This window comes from Centropristis striata, chromosome 9 (genome assembly GCF_030273125.1).
Source record: "Centropristis striata isolate RG_2023a ecotype Rhode Island chromosome 9, C.striata_1.0, whole genome shotgun sequence".
NCBI classification, from domain to species: domain Eukaryota; kingdom Metazoa; phylum Chordata; class Actinopteri; order Perciformes; family Serranidae; genus Centropristis; species Centropristis striata.
In genome coordinates this window covers 24,844,518-24,868,611 of record NC_081525.1, presented here as the reverse complement: position 1 = coordinate 24,868,611, position 24,094 = coordinate 24,844,518, and the positions used below count along the sequence as shown (strand labels likewise).

At 36.3% G+C, this 24,094-nt stretch overlaps 1 protein-coding gene across 1 annotated transcript; it reads right to left on the bottom strand.

Annotated features, from left to right (window-relative positions):
* Nucleotides 1-1,356: 1,356 nt before the first annotated feature.
* LOC131977417 (tyrosine-protein kinase ZAP-70) lies at nt 1,357-24,043 on the bottom strand. The gene is made up of 13 exons (XM_059340710.1): nt 24,025-24,043; nt 13,487-13,953; nt 10,365-10,525; nt 8,619-8,757; nt 8,448-8,529; nt 8,311-8,333; nt 8,191-8,230; nt 6,737-6,941; nt 6,421-6,627; nt 5,393-5,585; nt 3,926-4,066; nt 3,725-3,837; nt 1,357-1,868 (listed from the first exon to the last, which is right to left on the bottom strand). The coding sequence occupies exons 2-13, from the start codon at nt 13,889-13,891 to the stop codon at nt 1,748-1,750; spliced, it is 1,830 nt and encodes a 609-aa protein (XP_059196693.1). The 5' UTR covers nt 13,892-13,953; nt 24,025-24,043; the 3' UTR covers nt 1,357-1,747.
* Between the last annotated feature and the right edge of the window lie 51 nt (nt 24,044-24,094).

Sequence of the window (24,094 nt, the reverse complement as noted above, 5' to 3'; positions counted from 1 at the left end):
GATAATATATAATATATTATTGGATTATTATTTTTTTTATTCATTTATGTAAGCACCATTGTCAATATAGGGCTGATTTTGAATTCATAGAAATACATTATCATTTTAAATTGATCACAAGTTTTCATGTTAAATCCTGACCTGGAAAGTAACTAGAAACTATAGGCAGCTAACTAAAAAAAATGTAATGTAATGTAATGTAATGTATGTAAAATGTGCAATAATTGCCTCTAAAATGTAGAGGCGTAGAAGTATAAAAGTTACATAAATAGAAATACTAAAGTTAAGTATTTTAAAAAACTCAACTTGAGTACTTAGTTGCACTCAACTACATTTCAGAGGGAAATATTGTACTTTTGAACAATTGATAGCATTGTTTTCCAAGTTATCTCAAGTCATTTATCATTTGATCCCTAATGTTAATGATTTAGAATGGTTTAACACTTTTTCACTTACTTTCACATTTATTACCTTAAGGCACTTTATTACAACTACTTATTATTTCCCTGCCAACAACTGCAACATGTAGGCCTAATGGTTTATTCCGTGAAAACTTTACGCCATTATTTTGAAGACTAATCCATCAACTTCCGGTGTCGCCTGCCCTTCAGTTGTTGCCTGGCAGCTCAGAAGTACTTCCTCTGATACAGTTTGTGACTAAATGGCAGCAGGGAGCCAAACCACAAAACATCATGTCTAAATTTCCGAATACTACTATAAAATATATAGATTTATGATTTAGACACATAAGGGCCCTTTTATTTATGATTATTTACTGAAACACGCTATAAATAGCTTTATTTTTTTTCTCTCCATAAAACATGTTGAAAATTGTCACATAAGTCATTTACATTTTTTTAATTATTGTTGGTGAATATCTAGGGTCATACTGCCTTGAACAATCCAGATCTCGTGCTCTGCACATGTAAAATATATATATATTTTATTTCCCATATTTTCTACTGTATTGCTTTATAAAGTTATAGATTCTTATGTAGCTCTTTATCTGTTTGTCTTTTGGGCCTTTTAAAAACATTTTAGCTATCCCCTTGAAGTCAGCAGTAAAAGGAATTAATGATTTTATGGTTACATAAAGTATAGTTTTTCTCTTTGGTATCTTAAAAAAATGCAAACCAAAATGGTCTGTGTAGTGCACAGATTATGATTATGAACTCCACTAAACTGCATACTATTTCCATAAAGATTCATAACACAAATCTGTGATCAATTAATAGAAACAACTGGCTTTCCTCTGTACTTTTTGATAAGGTTTGTGTGGAAGTAAACCAAAATCTTACAGTTAATTACTGACTTGACAGGAATGTTGAACAAATAATATCAGAGCGTATAGTTCTATCAGTTTCTTCCTACTTATAGTTTATTTGCCATTTAAAAAACAATACACTCCTGTGATGGCACATAAAACTTGTGTACATACATACGCCCATTATACTCCAAAATACCAGAATATAAAATTAGTTTGTTCATCAATGCAAAGACGTCAACATTTAACATTCAAATCACAGCAGACAGAGACAGACAGAGACCCTCCTCACATGGCCGACACACTGAAGTCCAATTTACAAATGCACTTTTATTGTCACTGAGGCCTGTTTAGCTGTATCGGTACTGTAGTCGAAGCTGGTCAGTGTGCACCGTTCATAAAAAGCTCTTTGTTTCGGTTGTTTAATGGCCAGTTGAAAGGATGCTTTGTGCAGCGCTGGGACAGAATGTGCCTTGTTTCTGTCTACTTGATAGGCTCAGCGGCGGTGGCTGCAGCTCCCTCAGGCTTGGCCTTGTTCGATATGGAGCAGTGGTAAGACCTCATGGACTCCTCAACCTTCTTGAAGTCAGGACGCTGCTCATGCCTGGTGAAAGAGATGGGCCGCAAACAGCCGTTTTATGATTAAAGGAAGGGGATGCACAAGATCTTAAGAGTTCACAGAATCTCAAATATAACACAATATATGGTGCATTGTCTTTATTTCTGACTGTCCTTCAGCCATTGCAATGAGGCTTAGTACAAATTAATAACTGCTGCAAATGCTGTTGTGGATGACACTGTAAAAAACAACTGATTATGTGTAATAAACTGCTTTCAAAAGGTGGCTCAACAAAACTCTCTTGAATGTCCAACATTCATGACTGAAAGTAAGAGATGACCTGAGCCTTTACATATCAGATGTTCTCCCTCCATCTCTGTTGTAAAATCTAGGCTAAAGGTCCTTCATTATTATCTGCTCCTTTAGCCCACTAATCCTTCAATCTGTTATCATGTCTATAATTCTGTATTTGTGCATTGCTGTCATTGTTGTTGTTGTTGGTATGTTCTTTAATACAGCACTTTGGTCAGCTTAAGCTGTGTTTTAATGTGGTCTGAAAAATAACTTCACTTTCTTTAGTAATGACAGTTCAGAATGTTTAAAGGTGTACCGCATTGATTAATATATATATATATATATATATATATATATATACATATATAATTGTGACATTAATATTTTATAATTTCCTCCAATATTATGAATCATAGCACAATTACAATATCAGTCAAAATAACTGCAATTATATATTTACATAAATTGGTCATCCTTACACTTGATAATAACCAAATCATTGTCACGAAAATCATTATCAAGAGCACCATGGAAAATAGCTAGATATCAGCTCTTATGAGCTATTTTTGTTGTCATCATCATTATATTTGTCCAAACAAATGTATCTTTAGTTGTACCAGGCATTAAAATGAACAAGAAATTCAAGAAGAGAACCAAACCAAATCACATACTAAACTAGCTTCAAAGGCTCCTGAACTGGAAAAGACTGTTTTCAGTACTATGCTGCTAAGTTAACCCATAAGAACCCAGACCTATTTATACTTAATGGAAAAATGATGGGGGATATACAACAGACCAAGGGGACCACATAGAACACATTTCTGATGTTTTTAAAAAAAATCCACCCCTAAATGTCAAAGATCTGTAATGTGACATATACGATACATTGGGCGTTTATTGTATTTATGTTTATAATATTACTTATTTTTAAATGAATAAACTAGACACCTTTTCTGCTTGCCTTTTTCTTTGCATCTCCACAACATTGATCAAAATTGTGACATTAATAGTGCTGATTAACAATAAATTATTTTTCAGATTTGTTTTTAAGTAACAATAATAATAAATCAATCATAAATACAAACAAATAACTTTTTTGTTTGCATCTCCATAACATATATCAAAATTGTGACTTTAATTTGTTCAGGAAATATAGTCAGAACAAGTTAAATGCAATACAGGACATTAACAGATTAGAATTGTTAAATGGGTTTAAATTTAGCCTCGTAACAAAAAATGACCTTTTTGAAATTAGCTACTTTTTCACATTTCTGTTTCCAGTCACAGCCACATTTTGGAGGAGTAACTTCTTGTCAAAGTCACATGACCACCACACCAGGGTGTTGAGTGTATGTCGCTTAGGGATTTAATGACTTAAGGTGAAGCATAAAGCTGAATATGGGAGATTCTAGAAGATTTAAAGTTTTTGTTACACGGGTGTCACCATGGGTTCTTATGGGTTAAAGACTTCAGAAGGAATTTAAAGTCTTACTTTTTAATATCTTTAATAATATTTGTGACTTACATAATTATCTTCAATTTGTGAACATGTATGAAGCTCAGCTTACAAACTAAGATGTACAAGAGTGAGACGATGAGTTACTTACTCATATGTCCAGCATTCTTTCATCACTGCATACATTCGCTCTGGACAAACTGCCGGACAATCCATGCGGCTCCCAGTCTCAATGAAACGCATCACCTCAGGTCCTTTCATTTTCTAGAAATTATTCGGACACAAAAAGCACTATAACTGAAGTTACAGCTGATAGAGGACTTTAATGGTGCTCTGCAGATAAACATGGTACCTTGTAAGGTTTCCCTCCATAGGAAAAGGCCTCCCACATGGTAACACCGTAACTCCACACGTCACTTTTACTGGAGAATTTGTGGTAATTTATACATTCTGGAGCGTACCACTTCAGAGGCCATTTACCTGCAGTACGAGCCTGGACAACACAACATGTGAACATCAGTATTGATAAGTAGAGCCAACATACTGTATTTAAAGGGGAAAAATGTGGGTGCTGTAATATTTGATTACGGTGGAAATCACATATATATGTATTATATTATTAGGCTATATTATATCAATCACTTATGTGGATCAAAGAGCTTGGGACAGAATAATTATTATACAAATGCTTTTTTTTAATAATTTGTTTATAGTAATCAAGTAGTTTGCTTAAGGTTGAATTTTGGGTCTTTTCATACATGACAACATATGAAAAAAAAAAGTTAAACTACGGTAAGCCTTATTTTAATTTGGACTCCAGTAAGCTACACTTTACATATAGGAGGTCTACTGTACTGTATAATAGTGTACTTGATTTTACACAGAAAAGTAATTTAATTTGTACAGTAGTTTGGAACAGTCAATCAAATTAAAAAGCAAAGCTGTCCGTTTCATTACTTTGTATTCATGTAATACATATATAAATGTCAATTAGATGGTAATTTGAAGGAGAAATAAAGATAAAAAATTTAAAAAAATCATTCGCTTATAGTGATCAATTTGACTCAGACAGAAGTTATCACTGTAAGAGGTTTCCACTGTATTTCTATTTTCTAATGCAACTTTTCTCCACATAAACAATAGATGAGGTGACATTAACTTTAGCTACATTTTATTACACATCACTTTTTAAAAATATATAAAAACTGAATAAATAAGCAATAAATATTAGAATAAGTAAATGTAAGCTAATTTGATTTTTGAAAAAGAAAAAAAGTTGTGCATACGTTTTGTATATATATGCTATTAACAACTATATGAATAAGTTATATAATATTCTGTAAATCTGCACAGCAACAGCACATAAAACTGCTGACTCCTTTCTTTTTGTGAGTGAGAAAAGGCCTATTTCACTTGAAATGTATATTAGTTCATGTACTGTATGGTACACATGTATGATTGGTGGACATGGACATTAGACGGCTAGGTAAAATCAGTGTAGGGAAAATATTTGTCTTATTTAATTATACTGCATTATAGTGTTCATTGTGTATCATTTCCTTGGCGTCAGGAATTCCTGGGACTTTCTGAAGTAGGTCAGTGAACCGGTAATAAGGAAATCAATTGAGTGTTTAGTTTGCACAGAGCGGGGAACGCCTTTGGGTTAGTACGTGTGTAGTGAGAGCTCAATAATTCACAGAAAAGCAATCAATTTAAGATACACTATCTGTTTCTTTAGGTTGTAATGCAGATAATCCTTCCCTCTCTTCCTTCAGTGGTTCTACATTATTTAAGTGAAACAATCTGTCGACCTGTGCACCTTGTAATAATTGTCATCTGCCCCGAGGGCCTTGGAGAGCCCAAAGTCACTGATTTTGGCAAACTGTTGGTTGACCAGCAGGACGTTACGAGCTGCTAAGTCTCTGTGCACAAAGTTCTTCTCCTCCAGATACTTCATTCCCACCGACACCTGGTGCATCAGGTTGACGATGGTCTCCACACCTACAGTATCCCTGTGGGGACAAAAATCACAAGATGATGAAGAATATATAATTCTTTCATTTTAAACGTTGTTTTTCCTTTTTGAAATCCAGGGTTTGAGAATGGGAGAGTGTTGTATGTCTCTGGTTGCCAACCTTGGGGTGCGTCATAAATCTGAGTAATTACAAGAGATAAGAAAAACCAAAACATATTTTTGCAACACAAAAACATTTTAATCCAACTGTTTTTTTGGATACTGTCACCACTTGAAGCATTCAAAAATCTAACTGTCTTAACTGTGTTAAGTTAATTAATTTAGTCCTGTCTTGTATCTATGCTGTTTTGTGATTTCCTGTTTTATTTTGGTTCCACTTACTGTCTGTGTCCATTGTTCCCAGTTCTACTTTCTCCCTTTGTCTGTTTTCCCACCTTTAGGATTACCTGTCTCCGCCCTGATTGTCTCCACCTGTGCCCTTACCTTGTATTTATATATGTCCTGTGTCAGTTCGTCTTGTCACATGTCAGAGAACCAGTGATTTGTCCATTTTATTGTCAGGTCTTGTTGCTTTGCTACTTTGTTTTTCAAGAGTGATTTTCTGTTTGTTTCCTTATTCCTAGTACAGCCTCGCAAGAGTGATTTTCTGTTTGTTTTTTCTTAGTCAAGCCTTAGTATTGTGAGTTTTAGTTTCGGAGATTGGTGAAGAGTTTTTTTCTCTGTAAAGAGTGATTTTTATTTTGTTTAATAGTTAATTTTGAAACTTTGGTCGGATGAGTTGTGCACTTGGGTTCGGGTCCACGTTCAGTCGTGACAAGTGGTTTTAAGTAGACACCGTCACATTTTAAAGGGATGTATTCTGCTTAACTCACTTATGGGTGGAGAGGAACTTGTTGAGAGGTCCGGCCGAGGCCATCTCCATGACCAGCATCAGATGCTCAGCGTTGCACAGTCCCAGCATGCGGACGATGAAGGGGTTGCTCAGCTGGTGCATGATCTCTGCCTCCCTCATCATCTCCTCCTTCACCAGCTTCTCGTTGTCACTCTTCAGCACTTTGATGGCCACATCCTTCTGGCCCCTGAGAGGAGACAAACAAAACATATCAAACAAAGTCAAACCTTTTAAAGATGACAAGCTAAAGGGCGCTGAGTTCAGAAGGAAAACTTTTATGATGTTTCAGTCCTCACGAATCAGTCTTAAGGACTCCTTTCTTGACGCAGCCAAAGTTCCCAGAGCCGAGCTCCACTTCATCGATCAGCAGCTGGTTCCTCTGGATGTTAAACTTCCTCACTTCATTGGGGTTGTGGTACGGGTTGAATTCAGGGCAGTCCATCGGCAGAACATCACGGTCTGCAGGCACAGCGGAGGCTGCCTTAATGGCTGCTCCAATAACTGACAAGCAGTAGTGGAAAAATTATTTAGATCCCGTAGTTCAGTAAAAGTACAATACCACACTGTGAAAATACTCACTAGAAGTAAAAGTCCTGCATTCACAACCTACTTCAATAAAAGTACAAAAGAATCGGCATCAAAATGTACTTAAAGTATCAAAAATGAAAGTATTTGCAATGCAGAATGAACCCACTCAGATTGTTTTATATATATGGATACAATAATATTATTGTATTATTATTTTTGATGCAGCATGTATGTTATGTAAGCAGCATGTTCCTGTAGGTAGGGCTAATTTTAACTAAATATACTTTTATGTGGTTTAATTTAAAGAAATGTCTAATAACTTTAAATTTCACATTTTTCATGTTATATCTCAACCTGAAAAGTAACTAAAGCTGTCAGCTAAATGTAGTGGAGTAAGAAGTACACCATTGCCCTTAAAATTTAGTGAAGTAGAAGTTTAACGTTACAAATGTGGAAATACTCAAATAAAGTAAAGGTTGTACTTTAGTACAGTACTTGAGTAAATGTACTTAGTACTTAGTTACATTCCACCACTGGTAGTAGGCTGCAACTTACACCTATTTTCATTAGAGCTTTACCTGCTGATTATTTCCTCAATTAATCATTTGGTCGGGGAAAAATGTGACAAAATGGTGAAAAATGTACATCCTAGCTTCTGAAAGTCCAAGGTGATGTCTTTGAACATCTTTTTGTGTCAGTCCAAAACCCAATGATATTCAGTTGATTATGATATAAAATAGAAGCAGGAGATCTCAATATTTGAGAGTCTGAAAACAGCATTTCATGGCATTTAGCATGTCAAATTACTTTAACAGCAAATACATTTCCAAATAGTTGATGAAAGCTGTCGGCTAAACGAGTGCAGTAAAAATGACAATATTTGCCCTTAAAATGTAGTTCAGTAGAAATATAAACATAGATGTGTGGAAACACCCAAATAAAGTACCTCATAGTACTTAAGTACAGTACTTGAGTAAATTTACTTAGTTACATTCCACCATTGGTATTAATCCATTGACAGGTGTTTATGTACTTCTGTACACATGCTATTAAACAGCTGGTAGGATTTTCTTTAATCCTTCATTTATTAATTTAGTTTTGTAATTAGTTGGCTGAGTTTATTTCTTGGAAACACTGCTTTCAAAACTTTCTGTGTGATTGTGTGAATTTGTAAATGCAGTGACTGTGCAATGAGCTGGTTGTTGTACTTCCTGTGACTGACCTCGAGGTGGCGGTGTGTATCCATTTTGTCCGGGACGCCTCTGAAAGAGTTACATTAGAATTAATCTCAGAGAAAGAAACATACTGATTGAAACAGTGCAGGATGCAGATGTGTACTCACTGTTGTAGGAAGATTGGGCGTCTCTGAAAGATTTAAAACAGATTAGATTTATATTGAAAAATTGCATGATACAAATAACCCACAACCACAATTGCAACAATTATATGAATGAGAAAAGGAAGCAAGATGTTCAGTACTTTCAGCAACTTTTCCGTTAACACACGCCTCCCTGAGAGTAGTCACCAGGCCGTCATTTTTCATCTTCAGGCACTCAACCAACTAGAAAGTTTAAGATAACAATACATTTTAGGAAAAGGCTTTTGACATAATCACAAGATAATGAAAGAGGAGTATGAAGGAGGGCCAACCTGCCAGATTGTGTCAAACTTTGCTCCCTCTGGCATGGAGTATTTCCCCGATTTGTCTTGGAGGATCTGGTAGTGGTACACGGTTTTCCCGTATATCATAGAGAGTGCAAAAGTACCCGTCTCCTCTCTGTCTCTCACTCTGAGGAACAAAGAACAGGGTGTTGCTTAAAGGGGAAATGTTCAGGTTTGTAACAGAAATTTGGGTTTTACTGGAACATGTTTCAAGCTGTTCTCATGAATGGATTGTAGTTATTCCTACTAGGCTTGGGAATAATCTGTTTTTTCATACCATCATACCTAACATTTCATTGAGGTATACAGTATATGTTGTTGCTTCTTTTGGTCTGTGTTTCCTGTTCTCCATCTACATTGTTGATATCTTCTCACTGTCATTGCAGCTGGGGAATGACTGTAACAGCACTGTGGTAGGAGTGGAATACATCCAGTGGTGGAAAGTAACTAAGTACTTTAACTCAAGTACAGTATTTAAGTATAATTTTGAGGTACTTGTACTTTACTTGAGTATTTCCATTTTATGTAACTTTATACTTCTACTCCACTATTCCGCTTTATTTACTTTTCACGTCTAGATTTAACATAAAAAACATGATCAATTAAAAGTTATTAGACATTTAACAGTATATGAAGTAGTTAAAATGAGCACTATCTTGGCAAAATTCAAATGCTGCTTACATAAATGCACCAAAACTAATACAATAATATATTTGGAATATATAAAACAATCTGAGTGGGGTCTTTCTCCAGCAAAAGTACTTTTACTTTTGATACTTTAAGTACATTTTAATGCCAAATACCTTTGTACTTTTACTTGAGTGAGTTTTGAATGCAGGACTTTTACTTGTAGTGGAGTAATTTCAGTGTAGTATGAGTATTTTTAATCAATATGGGATCTGAATACTTTTTCCACCACTGAATACATCCAATAATAGCAGATAATTGTTCCCATGAATGTGTGGACATTTGTAATTAATTGAATATATTTCTTGCATTAAAAAAGAATGAATGCAAAGAACGCAAAATAAAATCATACATGATATGAAACTAGAAGACCATAAAGAATCCACTGGTACCAACCATGTCATGATATCTTGTTAGAAGTCACACTCCAAAGTTAAATTCAAGTGAGGAAAAAGATTACATGACCATTTTCAAAAGGGTCCCTTGACCTTTGACCTTGACATATTTGAATGAAAATGGGCACTATGGACAGCCATGACTATTCCCTTATAATCTGTATGCTAACTTTCCCCTCTGCATTTATACTCCACACTGTCACTTCCACCTTCCTTCATAATTACTATGACCACTAGAGGGCGCCGCTATGTGAATATGGTTCATTTTAAGCTGTTGAGATGTGGGGTTTCTACCTTTCACTTTCTACCTACACTGTAAAAAGATTCCGTTGCTTTTACAGAAAAAAACTGGCAGCTGTGGTTACCAGAATAATTCTGCAAAAAATACAGTACAAATGTGAACAACTTTACGGAACAACTTCTAAATTTTACTGGTATTCAGTGTACAATAAATAATAACTGAATGTTAATTTACTGGAATTCAATGCACAATAAGCAAAATCTGCATGTAAATTTTGCATAAATAATTAGTATAAAAGCAGCATCATCCTGGTAACACAGCTGCCAGTTTTTTTCTGTAAAATTAACGGGACATTTTAACAGTGTATATATAGAATAGTTGTGACATCACAACCGCAACTTAGCAACTTACAGAAACTTGCCGTCCGGTTGTGCTCCAGAGTAAAGTCGCCTCTCACCTTCCATTCGGGTGATTTTACCGTGATACCAGGGCATCTTCTCGTGAGCCGTCGTGGCGATCAGTTTCTCCAGCTGAGGAGCTTGACTGATGATGGCCTGCTCCATCGCTTCTCCCTGAAACAGAAACAGACTTGCAGAATTCACACATTTAGACTGACGACAGTTGAGAGGCAGTGCTTCTTTCTTTCTATTGTGAAACAATAGATAGTTTTACCTCTTTGGGCTTTAAACTATTATTTAAATGAAACAATTTTAGAAGTTTTTTGACAAAAAAATAAACATGTGACACAACTACATATTGCTTTTTCTTGTGGATCACAAGCCCAAAAAATTGCAAATCATTAATTTAATCATCAGCAATACACGTACGTTAAATACACATATTTAATAAGCTCTTTATGTTTTATGTAAAATTTTAACCTGCAAAGTTACATGTGCCTACATTATGTCTGTCAAATGAATTTAGTGTAGTAAAAAGTATAACATTTCCCTTTGAAATGTAGTTTAACAGAAAATGGAAATACTCAAGTTGATTAAATGTACTTAGTTACTTTCCAGCACTGCTGAGAAGGAGGGCTGTGATTTTTTTTGGCTCCTTCTTGTCCCTGCTGGGAGTCCAGATACATCTGGAGCCAGTTTGGCTCTTTAGCTGAAGCCCACCAGTGATAAAAGGCTACTGGTCTCAGTGTGTGACTGTCGGCAGCAGGAGACGAATCATAAAACTACAGGATTTTGGATTGAAGTGGGACTTCAGAGGGCCAGACCTGAAACTGGGTAAACAGAGAGACTAAACAAATGAAAAGGTGAAATTTCCGGGTGGGTGTCTACTCGTCCAACACTGGAAGTCAGCTCATGCTCCGCCAATCACAAAAATATGAACCGGTATCCTACTTTCTGCCGCTATTATTATCTCCCAGAGGTATAAGCATAGAGGAGATCATGCATTTGTGTGTGTGAGTGTGTGTATCTGTCTGTCTGTCCACAGCTAATCTCTCACACTACTTGTTTCAAAAGTTATCACACGATTGAATGTTAACAGCGGTTATCATTCCTGTGTTGGCAAGTAGGTCCACTGGGCTGTTATCAGCTCATTCAGTGGCTGAAACAAAGCGGTGAAGTTTAACTAAAAGCTTCAGTTTCATGAGATTTACACAACAAAACTACTTCAATAAGGTTTGGGCAAAGAAGCTCCTGGTTAGAAGTTACAAAAGATTTTTTTTAAAGTAAAATAAATGCATTTCTCATCCCTACTTCAAACAACATTGACTTTGACATCATTGACTTTTTTTTTTTAATGTGGGACATGAAATCATGGACTCATGGGTTAAAGCACTGGGTTTGTCTGACCCATCCACCCACCAAAGAGCAACTTTTCAACGTGACTTTCACCTCGTTCATAATTATTATGGTTGCTAGATGGGGCCACCAACAACACATTGCAAGTAAAATACCTCAAACTTTAACTCTGATTAGTTGTTTTCCACCACTGGAACATTGAATTACTAAATTTAGTTCTTGCATTTAGACATTTAGGCATTTCAGCTTATTTTAACTCCTTAAAAAGTCTGAACTAATTTACGTTTAGAGACTGCAAACTAGAGCTACAACGATTAGTCGATTAATGGATTTGTTGATTAAATTCAACAACTAATTTGATCATTTCTTTGTCGTTAAATTTAACATGCTAAATGCCACAGAATGCTGTTTTCAGACTCTCAAATATTGAGATTTCCTGCTTCTGTTTTATATCATAATCAACTGAATATCTTTGGGTTTTGGACTGACACAAAAAGATGTTCAAAGACATCACCTTGGACTTTCAGAAGCTAGGATGTACATTTTTCACCATTTTGTCACATTTTTCCCCGACCAAATGATTAATTGAGGAAATAATCAGCAGGTAAATCTCTAATGAAAATAGTTGTAAGTTGCAGCCTACTACCAGTGGTGGAATGTAACTAAGTACATTTACTCAAGTACTGTACTAAAGTACAACCTTTACTTTACTTGAGTATTTCCGCATTTGTAACTTTATACTTCTACTTCACTACATTTTAAGGGCAAATATTGTACTTCTTATTCCTCTACATTTAGCTGACCGCTTTAGTTACTTTTCAGGTTTAGATTAAACATAAAAACATGATCAATTTAAAGTGATTATACATTTTTATAAATTAAACCACATAAAAGTATATTAAATAGTTCAAATGAGTCCTACAATGACAGCAGTAAAATGCTGCTTAAATAAATGCATCAATAATAATATTAATAGTCTAATAATATATTTAGAATATATAAAACAATCTGAGTGGGGCCATTCTGCATAACAAGTACTTTTACATTTGATGCTGATACTTTGGTTCTTTTACTTAAGTTTCAAACGCAGAACTTTGTGGTATTAGTACTTTTACTTTAGTAAGGGACTGAATACTTCTTCCACCACTGCCTACTTCAATGGAATGGGAATGACTGTAACAGCACTCTGGTAACAGTGAAATAAATCCAGTGGTGGAGAGTAACTCAGTACATTTACTCAAGTATAGTACAATTTTATAATATCATGTTGAGGTACTTGTACTTTACTTGAGTATTTCCAGTTTATTTAACTTTATACTTCTTCTCCACTACATTTTGAGGCAAATATTGAACTTTTTACTCCACTAAATTTAGCTGCCAGCTTTATTTACTTTTCATGTCAAGATTAAACATAAAAAAACATGATCAATTTGAATAAATAGAAATTTAACAGGGATAACAGTATACCAAGTAGTTAAAATGAGCACTATCTTGACAAAATTCAAATGCTGCTTACATAAATGCATCAAAAATAATAATACAGAAATATATTTGGAATATATGAAACGATATGAGTAGGGTCATTCTACATAACAAATACTTTTACTTTTGACATTTTAAATACATTTTGATGCTGATACTTTTGCACTTTTACTGACTTTTATTTGTAGTGGGGTAATTTCACAGTGTGGTATTAGTACTTTTACTTAAGTGAGGGACCTGAATACTTCTTCCACCACTGCCTACTACAAACCGCTCAACAGTACCAGACAGCCTCACCTCCAGGTTCCAGGTCTGCTTCACGTACTCCCTCAGCATGTTATCTCTGAGGCTGTCGAACAGGCCGGCTCGTATCGGAGTGTCTGGGGGGCGCAGACAGGGTTTCTTCAGGGTGCATACCAGCCCATCAGGGTCTTTGCTGTAAAACTCACAGAGCTCTGCAGGCCCACAGTGAGGCTTCCCTCCTGTGATGCAGTACGTCCCGTTGAGCTGCTTCTCTATGGTGTAATGGTGAAACTCCAGGTTCCACACAATAGACAGGACGTAGCCTCCCAGACTGCGGAGACACTGCCGCAGCAAGAAGAGCCCGTCAGCCATTCCAGCCAGCTTCAGGTGCTGCTCAGCATCTGAGCGACTGATGCTGCCGTAGAAGAAAGGCAGCTCGGCCGCTGGGTCGATGGACATGATGAGACCTGAGAGAGATGAGCTGGACTCTGGTTTGGAGTCCTGGATGTCGATGAGAGAAACTAGAGAGTCGGAAAGGGAGAGCATTCAGTGGGGAAAACCTTGAACTAATACATAGCACCATTAAACTTCCCAAGTTGATAACGCTAAACGTTGAGTCAATTTTGTTTGTATCACAAGTTTTCTGAAATCTTTAAATCCATTTGGGATTTCTCTTTTTATCACTCCTTAAATCAACATTTATTTTGTCATCATCCATTAAAAACAACAACTTCTTTCAACCGAATTTCCCTTCGGGGATGAATAAAGTAATCTATCTATCTATCTATCTATCTATCTATCTTTTGTCATGTTTTTAGAGATAAAATCTTTTGTAAATCAGGCTATAAAGATATATGAACAAACCCCTCTGTGAAAACCTTCCGAATATAAACAGAAATGAAACTGGAAGCTTTGGTAATTGCTGAGGTGGAGATTTTAAGACAATGGCCTTTGAAGACACGAAAAATATCAGTGTGAATAGTGTCACATATATAAATAATCAATATCACCATGAAACTCACCCAGATGATGAGTTACATTAAGAGAATCATTTTTTTGTATCACAAGTTTTCTGAAATGATATGTTTAAATATGTAAATGAGGAATTTTCTGATGCTTATTTTTGGTTAATTTAGGAGAAATCTGCAGACACAGTAAAGTAAAATAAATGCCTAAATGTGTATTTTGGATGTTTTCTTTCCACTCGTCTGGAAAAAGAAATGCTGAAGCAAAAAAGCCCAAAATCTCTGTAGTTTCTAATGTTAAGCAATACCTTTTAGAAATGTGCTGGTTCAGAAGCCCAATGTGTGACCTCTGACCTTTCATCTCCGCCGCTGTCTGTCTGTTCAATCAAGACTAATTTCTCATCATCGAAATTACAAAACAGTTGTGAAAATACAGTTTGTACATCATTCAATGCTAAGTTCTTCCAAAAAGCAAAGCAAAGCAAAAAAAAAGAGATCCCAGGAACCTCACCTCCTCTTCTTCTCTTCTATGTTACACCAAGAGACAGTTTGTGTTTTTCTCAGGACTGTCAGCTCAATATGTCTGTCTCTATGTCTGGAGATATTTAGCATGAAGCACCCACACGGTGAGATTGCACGAAGCCTGCAGACTCACAAAGCCACAACAGGAAGCTGCAGTCCGCCCTCACAGCCTCCTTTCTCCAAAATCTTGTTCTTCCGTTGAACAGGTGCTTTTTGGTTCTAGATCATTCCTCCTGCTTCACAGACTCAAGTTTCTATGTTTTCCCTTACTTTATGGTGGGGAATTACCGCACTGCACCATTAAAACAACTTTAATGTGACGTGTCTGTTAGAAACCCTGATATAAAGCTTAAGAAGAGGTGTTTAAAGGCTTAAAGATGAGATTAAAATCAAGCCAGTGTTGACTGCAGTGTGGAACGGTTATGGGTTATGTGATAGCAGGCGGAAAATGCCTGTTGGAGTTCAAAACAGGAGTTGACAACAATCATGATACTTCAGCTCATGACCACGCAGAGAGGAGAAAATCTAAACATGCAGAAATTTGTGTATTGAGGATTGAGATTTTATAAAAACCACATCAAGCTACAAAATAATAAGAGGACAACATTACAACTAAGAACATTTCTACTCGTGTGTTGGAATTTATCAGTAAATTATGTACATTTTCACTCTGTCTTTGTGCTAGATTTCACTGTTTCCAGTCTGTGTGAATAAAAAGTCAAATTTTCACATCACTGTTGTGCTGAAATGAGTAATGGTTGAGTTGAACAGTTACAGAAAATTAATGGGTTATTCAACTTAAGACTACTTTTTTGATAATTGATTTGTAGTCTAACTCATTCATATCAGTCATATAAAACAATGACAAAGTGTAAATGCACATCTATTCAATAAAACCTGAAGACATTTTTTGTTAAAGCCAAATAACACCTAACATTGTAACTTGTATTACAATTGTAACTTTGCAATGAAAAAAAGTGAGTGAAAACCTCAGCTTCCTGGCTACATACTTGTGTTATGTGCCCACATCCACAGTGGACAACCGACAGATACACACAGCTGCCACAAAACAAAAAAAAGACCCGCCACAACAAAGACCACCAGACCTGACGATGCGGACAGACGGGTGCACACGGCTACTAGACGAGCTGTCACACGAGTGCTTCATAAACTACACCTGCACAGTGCAATAGTGTTTGATCAAGTTCAAGTTAAGATCTTATTGAATATTTCAAGATATTCACTAATTGTCTAATTGATTCATTACAGTAAAGGTACACGGTTGCCCATAAAGTTGAAATCATTTTGTTTTCAGAAACAATCCTCTGTTAATTATGGTTTCATTTTCATTGTGATATGTATGAAATAAATTGATTAAATAAAGTTTTAAAACAAAAATATTCCAACTTTATGGGCAACTGTTCTCACATCCCCCATAGAATGTATTGTTACAATGTTGCCTGAACTTCCCTCTAGCAACATCAGCAGCTCAACATTTTACTTTGTCCAATTTATTTATGATGACATTTCTGCAAAAGTAATGACTCTCCCTTAAGTCTCAGCTGTACTTTGCCATTAGCAAATGTTAGCATGCTCAAACGGTGAATATTAACTGCTAAAAAATCTGCTTGTTACTATTTTGATTGTGAGCATGTTAGCATGATGCTGTTAGCATTAGCTCAAAACCTCGGCCGTGGCTGCAGCCTATTCTTGTTCTACTTTAAATACATTTAGATGCTAATATTAGTTTAACTTGAGTACTTGAGTGAACGCCGACCTTACTTCCTGCCCTAGTCGAGTATTTTTATATTGTAGTATTGCTAGTATAGCAATATTCCTCTGTGTCACAATAACTATTGGACTGAATATGAAGGTTGTATGTTTGAGCTTTTACTGTTCTTCATTATCAGAGTAAACCAGAAGGATTACATGAGCTCTTGTGTTTGGTTTCACTCAGTTCTTCATGCTTCACTAAACCTCTCCATCACTGACATCAACATGGACTGACCTGAAACAGTCACTTCTCTAAAAGTTTGACCAGATGACAAACACGATGAGGTTTTTGTTTTGTATCTAATAACATTTGCCTTGTGTGTGAGGCGTCTCAGAGGACTAAAATCATGCCAGAAAGAGTTCACCCTCTCTTCTCTGTGGAAAACAAACACTCGGGCCTGTGGATTTTGGCGTTTGTCACTTATGCACTCCTCCGCTTGTTGAAAACAGTGACTCACAGGACTTTTTCCGCTGCTCACTGGGTCCCTATCTGCAACACCTCGTTTGCAAAGTGTGTTTTTATGCACAGTCGAGTGTTGTTGTTTTATTTTTTTACATTGCATTAATTTATGCCTTTTTAATTATGATTTGATGGAAGATTGAAAATCTTTTTATTCATGGTAGGGGGGCCCTGCAGAGAAAAGTTTGGGTATCATTTATACCTATACGGAAATTTCTTGAACAAATAAATTGTTTTATGCTGTGACATGACATGACCCAAGTCATTTTGTCACGTCTGAATTTTATACTTTGTTTAATGCACTCTGGCTCCTTATTTATGTACATTCTAAGTCCAAAAAAATATCCCAAAGTCAATAGATTTTTTTAAAATTGTGAATTACAAAATATTTGGCGAGCCAGCTGGCTCCTGGATTTGACCGATGGCTATAGGTTGACTACCATATAGCATCTAAGCTTAAATTTGCAGTCTTAACAGAAAATCCATGCTGTTCAGGGGATTTGGTTGTCAAATAATAATTCTATTATTCTCATTATTGATTAATCTAATTCATCCAACACTCAAGATATTTCAGTTTGGATCAATGTGGTAGCCCTTTGACTGACCAACAGAACTGCTAGCATGGCTACAAATGTCAGAAACAAACTTAAAAAAACAACAACAATATGTGTCCCTTTTTCCCAGGTTCATAGTTAGTATACTTTCCTTTCCCATTTTGCCCAATAAGTCACCTATCAAATTTCACTGTACCTTTGAGCCAACAAAAGCGGTGCATTACTTTCTTCTATTCATAATCTTTTGTCTTGTTTAGAAAAACAATCACTGGACTTTCTGAGGTGTTTGCATACAGCCTCAACCTGCACCTCATTCAATTCTAGGTGCTGCTTCACCATCATCCCTCTATAGTCTGACTCTCATGAAATGTTCTCAGATGCAGACTCTCACCTGCCTGTCTAGCAATGTCCAAATCTGTCTACTTATTGAAGCCTAATCATAAAAACACTGTCCGATATTTTCAAACTGGTAATTCAGCTGGGTCCTATTATAGCTATTTATAGTATTGTAGGAGAGAGCAATGCAAAAGAAAACTAAAATTAACAAAATTGTTCACTTTTTTTAACACAGAGACTGATTCTTCGCTGGCTGAAGGAGGTGATGCAACATCTCAAACTATTGAACCGGAGATTCACAACATGTGGCTCTTCTGATAACTTTGAGCACATTTGTAAAACATTTTATGGTTTAAAAAGAGGTCATGTTTTCGATTGTGGTATGTCTGTTTTATCAGCAGGATTATGAAAAAAACTGCTTGCCTGATTTTCATTAAACTTTCTGGAAGGTACAGAAAATGAACAGATTCAATTTTGGAGCGGATCTGACCTATGTGGCTTTTGACACTACTTTGCTTCGTCACCAAACAAAGTTTTGCAGAACACCTTTGAATTCCAGTACATTACTTTTCATATGAAATCAAACATGAGTAGAGCCTTTGAGTAGACAAAAGATACGCCATCACAGTCTGTCACTATAACAAGACACCCAAACATCTCAAAAATGTCAAGACTTCAGTAGCATGCCAACGTTACCATCAGACTGACAGGATCAAGTCGGGGTCGTGTCAATAGTGACCTCTTTATGTCTGTTTCAAAAGACTCAAATTTAACTAACAGCGTTGAGACTCGACAGCTCATTCCGTGTGGAGACATTTAAACTCTTTAACTCTCATGAATCATACATGTACTGTAAATAACCCTGTGAGGTCAGTGATTTAATTTGCTTCTTTAACCACTAAAAGCTGTTTTCTGTAGATTACGTGCTTCTTATTGAATCAAGAGCATTCCACTGATAACTATTCAGCTATTAAAGTTATTTTAGGTCATGATTATTTTGGTTGGTGCTATCAGGAAGTCAGCTCATTGTTATGTAACTCAAAGCATTCCTCCATACGTACATCAGCATTCGAGACCGTGTAGGCATCCACCAACAGATAATGTGTCCTTTAAACCCTCAGACAGGAGATGATTTTTCCCCAAACTGCCCTTTGTTGTAGTGATGATTTAAACACAACTAAAGATGGAGGCGTAGACTTGGATAATAAGGTCATCTGCGTATCAGATTAGAGGCCAAAATGCCTCAAACTGAAGCAAAACTTCCTGCATCAATGGAAACAATTGACATTCAGATAAACAGTTTGCATGTGCTCCTTCCTCATCACACACATTATATTATTGCAAACCAAAATGAGCCTGCTGGGATTCAATCCACACTCAAAAACACAGCGTTTTAATTAACATTTTAAAGTCTTAATATATCTTACAAAGGAAAAATAACACAAGACCCTGAACAGTTTCTGTTAATAGATTAAACATGTCAGTGAAACCTCCTTATAATGAGGCTTTTTAGTCAATTGTGGTTTAATCTGCAACTAAATATAATGTTGAAATTGTCCATAAACACTCTCACACTCACACTGTGAATTAACAAGCACATTTAGGACATAAAACCCTCTTTCTGCTGTCGAGACCAATATCGTCAGATTGCGGCTGGAACATTTTGCAGATATGCTTCAGTCCAGGACCAAAAATACATCCAGTAATTTCAAGAAAAGTTACAAGCGATAAAAGACACGCACACAGACCTCTTTACCCTTTTTTGGTTTTCTATTCCAAGGCACAATGAAAGCTGCTATTTATATTTTTTTGCACATGTAATCTCTACTTTTGTAAGCCAGAGCAACAATGCCTCAACCCGAATGTGGTGCACACACACTTTTATTCTCTTTTACAGCTCAGACACAGCTGTGGAAATTTAAAAATACCCATTTAAACTGGAGATTTTATGCTTAAATTCAAAAGATAAATAAGAGTTTAAACAGCACAGATTATTGTAGGTTTGCAGACTCAATAAATTACTGTGACTTTTCTGTGAGGATTACTGATATAAAACGTTGAAACACACTTTGAACACGCCATTGTTTTAAGGCCCCATTTTAAACTAACCATATCATATCCTATAGAACTATCTTTCATTGTTTTACAGATTAAATACATAATCCACCAACATATGGCATTGCTGCTATAAAATATAACAATAAAACCTACTTACAGTATGTTTCAGTTCTTCACTACTAAGTAGAGCGATGTTGTTGCTTCAGAGACAAAGATTTATCTGTTGATCTGACAGCTAGTAAGGTGCAGTGAACTTGTGGGGGTTACACACACACACACACACACACACACACACACACAAAGGCGACTTTGTCACGTATGAAGTTCTTCTTTTGAGCTTTTTAAGCCCTGACTAACCCGTTAAAAACTTAAGCCGTGTCCAAAAAACACTCAAGTAGTTTGACATTTTTTATTTTCCCTTTGTGGTCGAGGGTGACATGAAAAGATCGACACCTCTGTGGTAAATATGAAGAGGAGGAGGACATGATTAATGTTAACCTAACCTTTAAAGTTTGCTCATTATCATGTGGTATCTTGTTTGTTTAATTCAAAACAAAAACATCCATACAAATCATGTCAAGTTGGGCTGGGAGACATGGCCAAAATGTTCTGTCCTGACATAGATCACTATAGTCATTTAATGTATTGGTTGCATAGAATGTGTTCTGATAATGCAATAAATAAATAGCTTGTATGAAATAACCACATGGTAAAAACCGGCAGTGGTTATGGTGTCTGGAAAAGCTACGCTGTGTTGTCTTTTAACTGTCATTGGGGTTTTTTGTTGTTCGGACGTGTGCAAGGTGGCAGAGACTTTAATGAAAACTCACTCACTCACTTACAGATATTTTTTGGGACTTGGGACACACAGCTTGAAACTGGTATGTCACCATGTTATATAGAGCAGGCTAGCTGTAACCCTGTCTCCAGTCTCCATGCTAAGCTAAAATAACTCCTGTTATATTTCTTGTTAATTTAACTTAATGTGAGCCTGTGATACAGTGCGACCTTATAATGGCATTCAAATATTATATGTCAATGTGTATGTACCAAAAACCAAAGCAAGTTAGTTCCTTGCAAGTGAAACCTTCTAGGCACCTTATTATAAACCTTATTCCGAAATGCTTTTATCTTAATTCATTACAATCTGAAGTGTGTCATACTTGTTTTATTATTACAAAATAATCATTATGACACGTACACACACTGTACTTCAACACCTGTGCACAAACCACAGTACCGAGACACTCAGACTAACCCCCCCAAACCCCGAATACCCACACACACGCTCTCAGCCCCCACCTCACCGGCTGCAGCTGCTTCCTTGGAGTCGCAGATCAGCCAATCAGGAGGAGCCCTCTGAATCAAGCCAGACAACGTCAGACAAAACAAAACCGGACAGGAAGGTGTGCGCCTTCAAAATAAAAGCAACAGTAGTAACTTACATTTCAGTGGTTCCTTGGTTCCTTAGTGATACTGAGCTGATCAACAAAGTCTATCTGCTAAAAAAAACACTGTCAGGTGAGTTTTCACCTGAGTTTAGTTTAACTTAATCAAAGCAGACACAATGATCTGTAATGATCTATAATGACCTGTTGACAACTGTTGACTCAGGAAACCCTGCTATGCTAGTGCTCCTTGCTTTAACAGCTGCTTTTGATACTGTGGACCATGGGATCCTCTTAGCTCGACTAGAGCAGTGTGTGGGCATTAAAGGAGCTGCTCTCTCGTGGTTCCAGTCCTACTTAACTGATCAGAGCTTTTCTGTGCAGCTAGGTGAATACACCTCATCCTCAGCCCCTCTCACTTCTGGAGTCCCCCAAAGCTCCATTCTTGGACCAATTCTGTTCCTGCTGTATATGATACCACTAGGGTCAATTTTTAAAAAGTACAATCTTTCTTTTCATTGTTATGCTGATGATGTCCAGATTTATCTGCCTTTAACACCCAACAACCCCGTACAGTCATTGCTTCACTGCCTAAATGATGTCAAATCCTGGATGACCTCAAACTTTCTTAACCGGAACGAAAGCAAGACAGAAATTATAATGTTCGGTTGTGGTCCAGCAGACTTTCCAGCTGGCTTTCTGGGCCTGCTTACAACCAACATTCGGTCTTCAGTAAAAAATCTTAGGGTAATACTAGATGACAGGCTGAAATTCGATCATCAGGTTAGCTCGGTCGTCAAAAACAGTTTTTATCAGTTAAGGATTTTATCAAAAGTAAAAGGGTATCTGCCACGTAAAGATCTAGAGACTGTAATCCATGCTTTTATTAATACCAGACTGGATTACTGTAACTCACTGTATGTTGGCCTGGACCACTCACTTTTGCACCGCCTGCAGTTGGTACAAAACGCAGCTGCCCGTCTCCTTACTGGCACACGCAAACGTGACCACATTACACCTGTCCTAGCTTCGCTGCACTGGCTCCCGGTTGCTTTTAGAATAGATTTTAAAATGTTATTGTTTGTTTTTAAAGCTCTTAATGGCCTAGCCCCTCAGTATTTGACCAAACTCCTTAAAATCCAGGCCCCTGCCAGAACATTGAGATCCTCCAGTCAGCTGCTACTGGCCACCCCTAAAACCAGACTTAAAACCAAAGGTGACCATGCCTTTGTGGCAGCGGCCCCAAGGCTCTGGAATAACCTGCCCTGGCACATCCGATCTGCAGGATCTTTTGAGGTTTTTAAATCCTCCCTAAAAACACACTTTTTCTCCCTGGCTTTAAATCAAGTTTAAGTGGACATCTTGCAAAAACAAAATTTTATTTAATTTTTAAAATTTTAATTTATTTTATTCTATTTTTATTTATTTATTTTATACTATTGTTGCATTGTGTTTATGTATTTTAGTATTTTAGTTTTTACCGTATTTCCTGCAACTGTGATATCTGTACAGCACTTTGGTCAAACCCAGTTGTTTTAAATGTGCGCTATAAACAAAGTTTGACTTGACTTGACAACAAGCCCATAACTGTTCACTTTTCAACACCTATCCAAAAAAGGACTTATGGCTCAATTTGCTCCTCCGCTCTCAAAAAGGTAAATAGTTAATGATGACATTTTGCTTTTATTATTTGTTACTGCTTTTCTGAATTGGCCTTCCTAAGCATTGACATAATATTCTAAAACCTAACATTGTTGCAGTAACAATAACATCACACTTGAAAGGAGAAGACATACAAATCCTCCAAAAGTGATTGAACACGTCTTCATTAAAAACGTTAAAATTAAATACACTCTGATCAGTATTGCAGGATATAGGATAAAAAAAAATATGGTTATTAAATAGTTTCACTGTATTCTGTATTCATTCATTGACTGTGGCCACCATCTGGGGCCATGGCATGTGCAAAACAGATTGGTGTGTGTGTGGTGCTGATGTTAAAATACATGAATAAAAAACAAAAAACTTAAGAACTACAGTTTAATTGTCCATATGTGAGCAATAATTGAAGACATGGGGCTAAACTTATCCAAGTATACTGTTTAAAATAGATGTGTAAAATTTGGAAGTCACTTGTGTCCTCCATATTTGATTCTGCTTCATTTCAATATTTTTTTCTAGTAGTTATATTTATTTTATTTATATTGTATAATACCATAGTTATTCTTATTATTCACTATTTTCTATCATTATTTCCTGTTAACTGTATTCTATTTGTTTAATGGAAAATGTGTGTTCGTGTGAAACATTTGTATGAATGATGATGGCACAGTTTGCATATAGATATGTTTCTTTTGGTATTGAGATAGAAATTTCAATAAAAAAAATTTTTTTTTATGAATTGATAAACATCCAAAACAAGCAATTTCACTAAAACTAGCCATTAAACTTCCAATTCATCTCTGTATTTTACCCCCAAACTCATGCGGATTCGACTCTTATTTTGCAGCTTTTAACCGGAAGTGTGTTGATATACCTGCGGGTGAGTTGATGTCAATCTGCGGCTCTCTGGTTCTGGACGTGGAAGAAGTTGAGTCTCCTCAGTC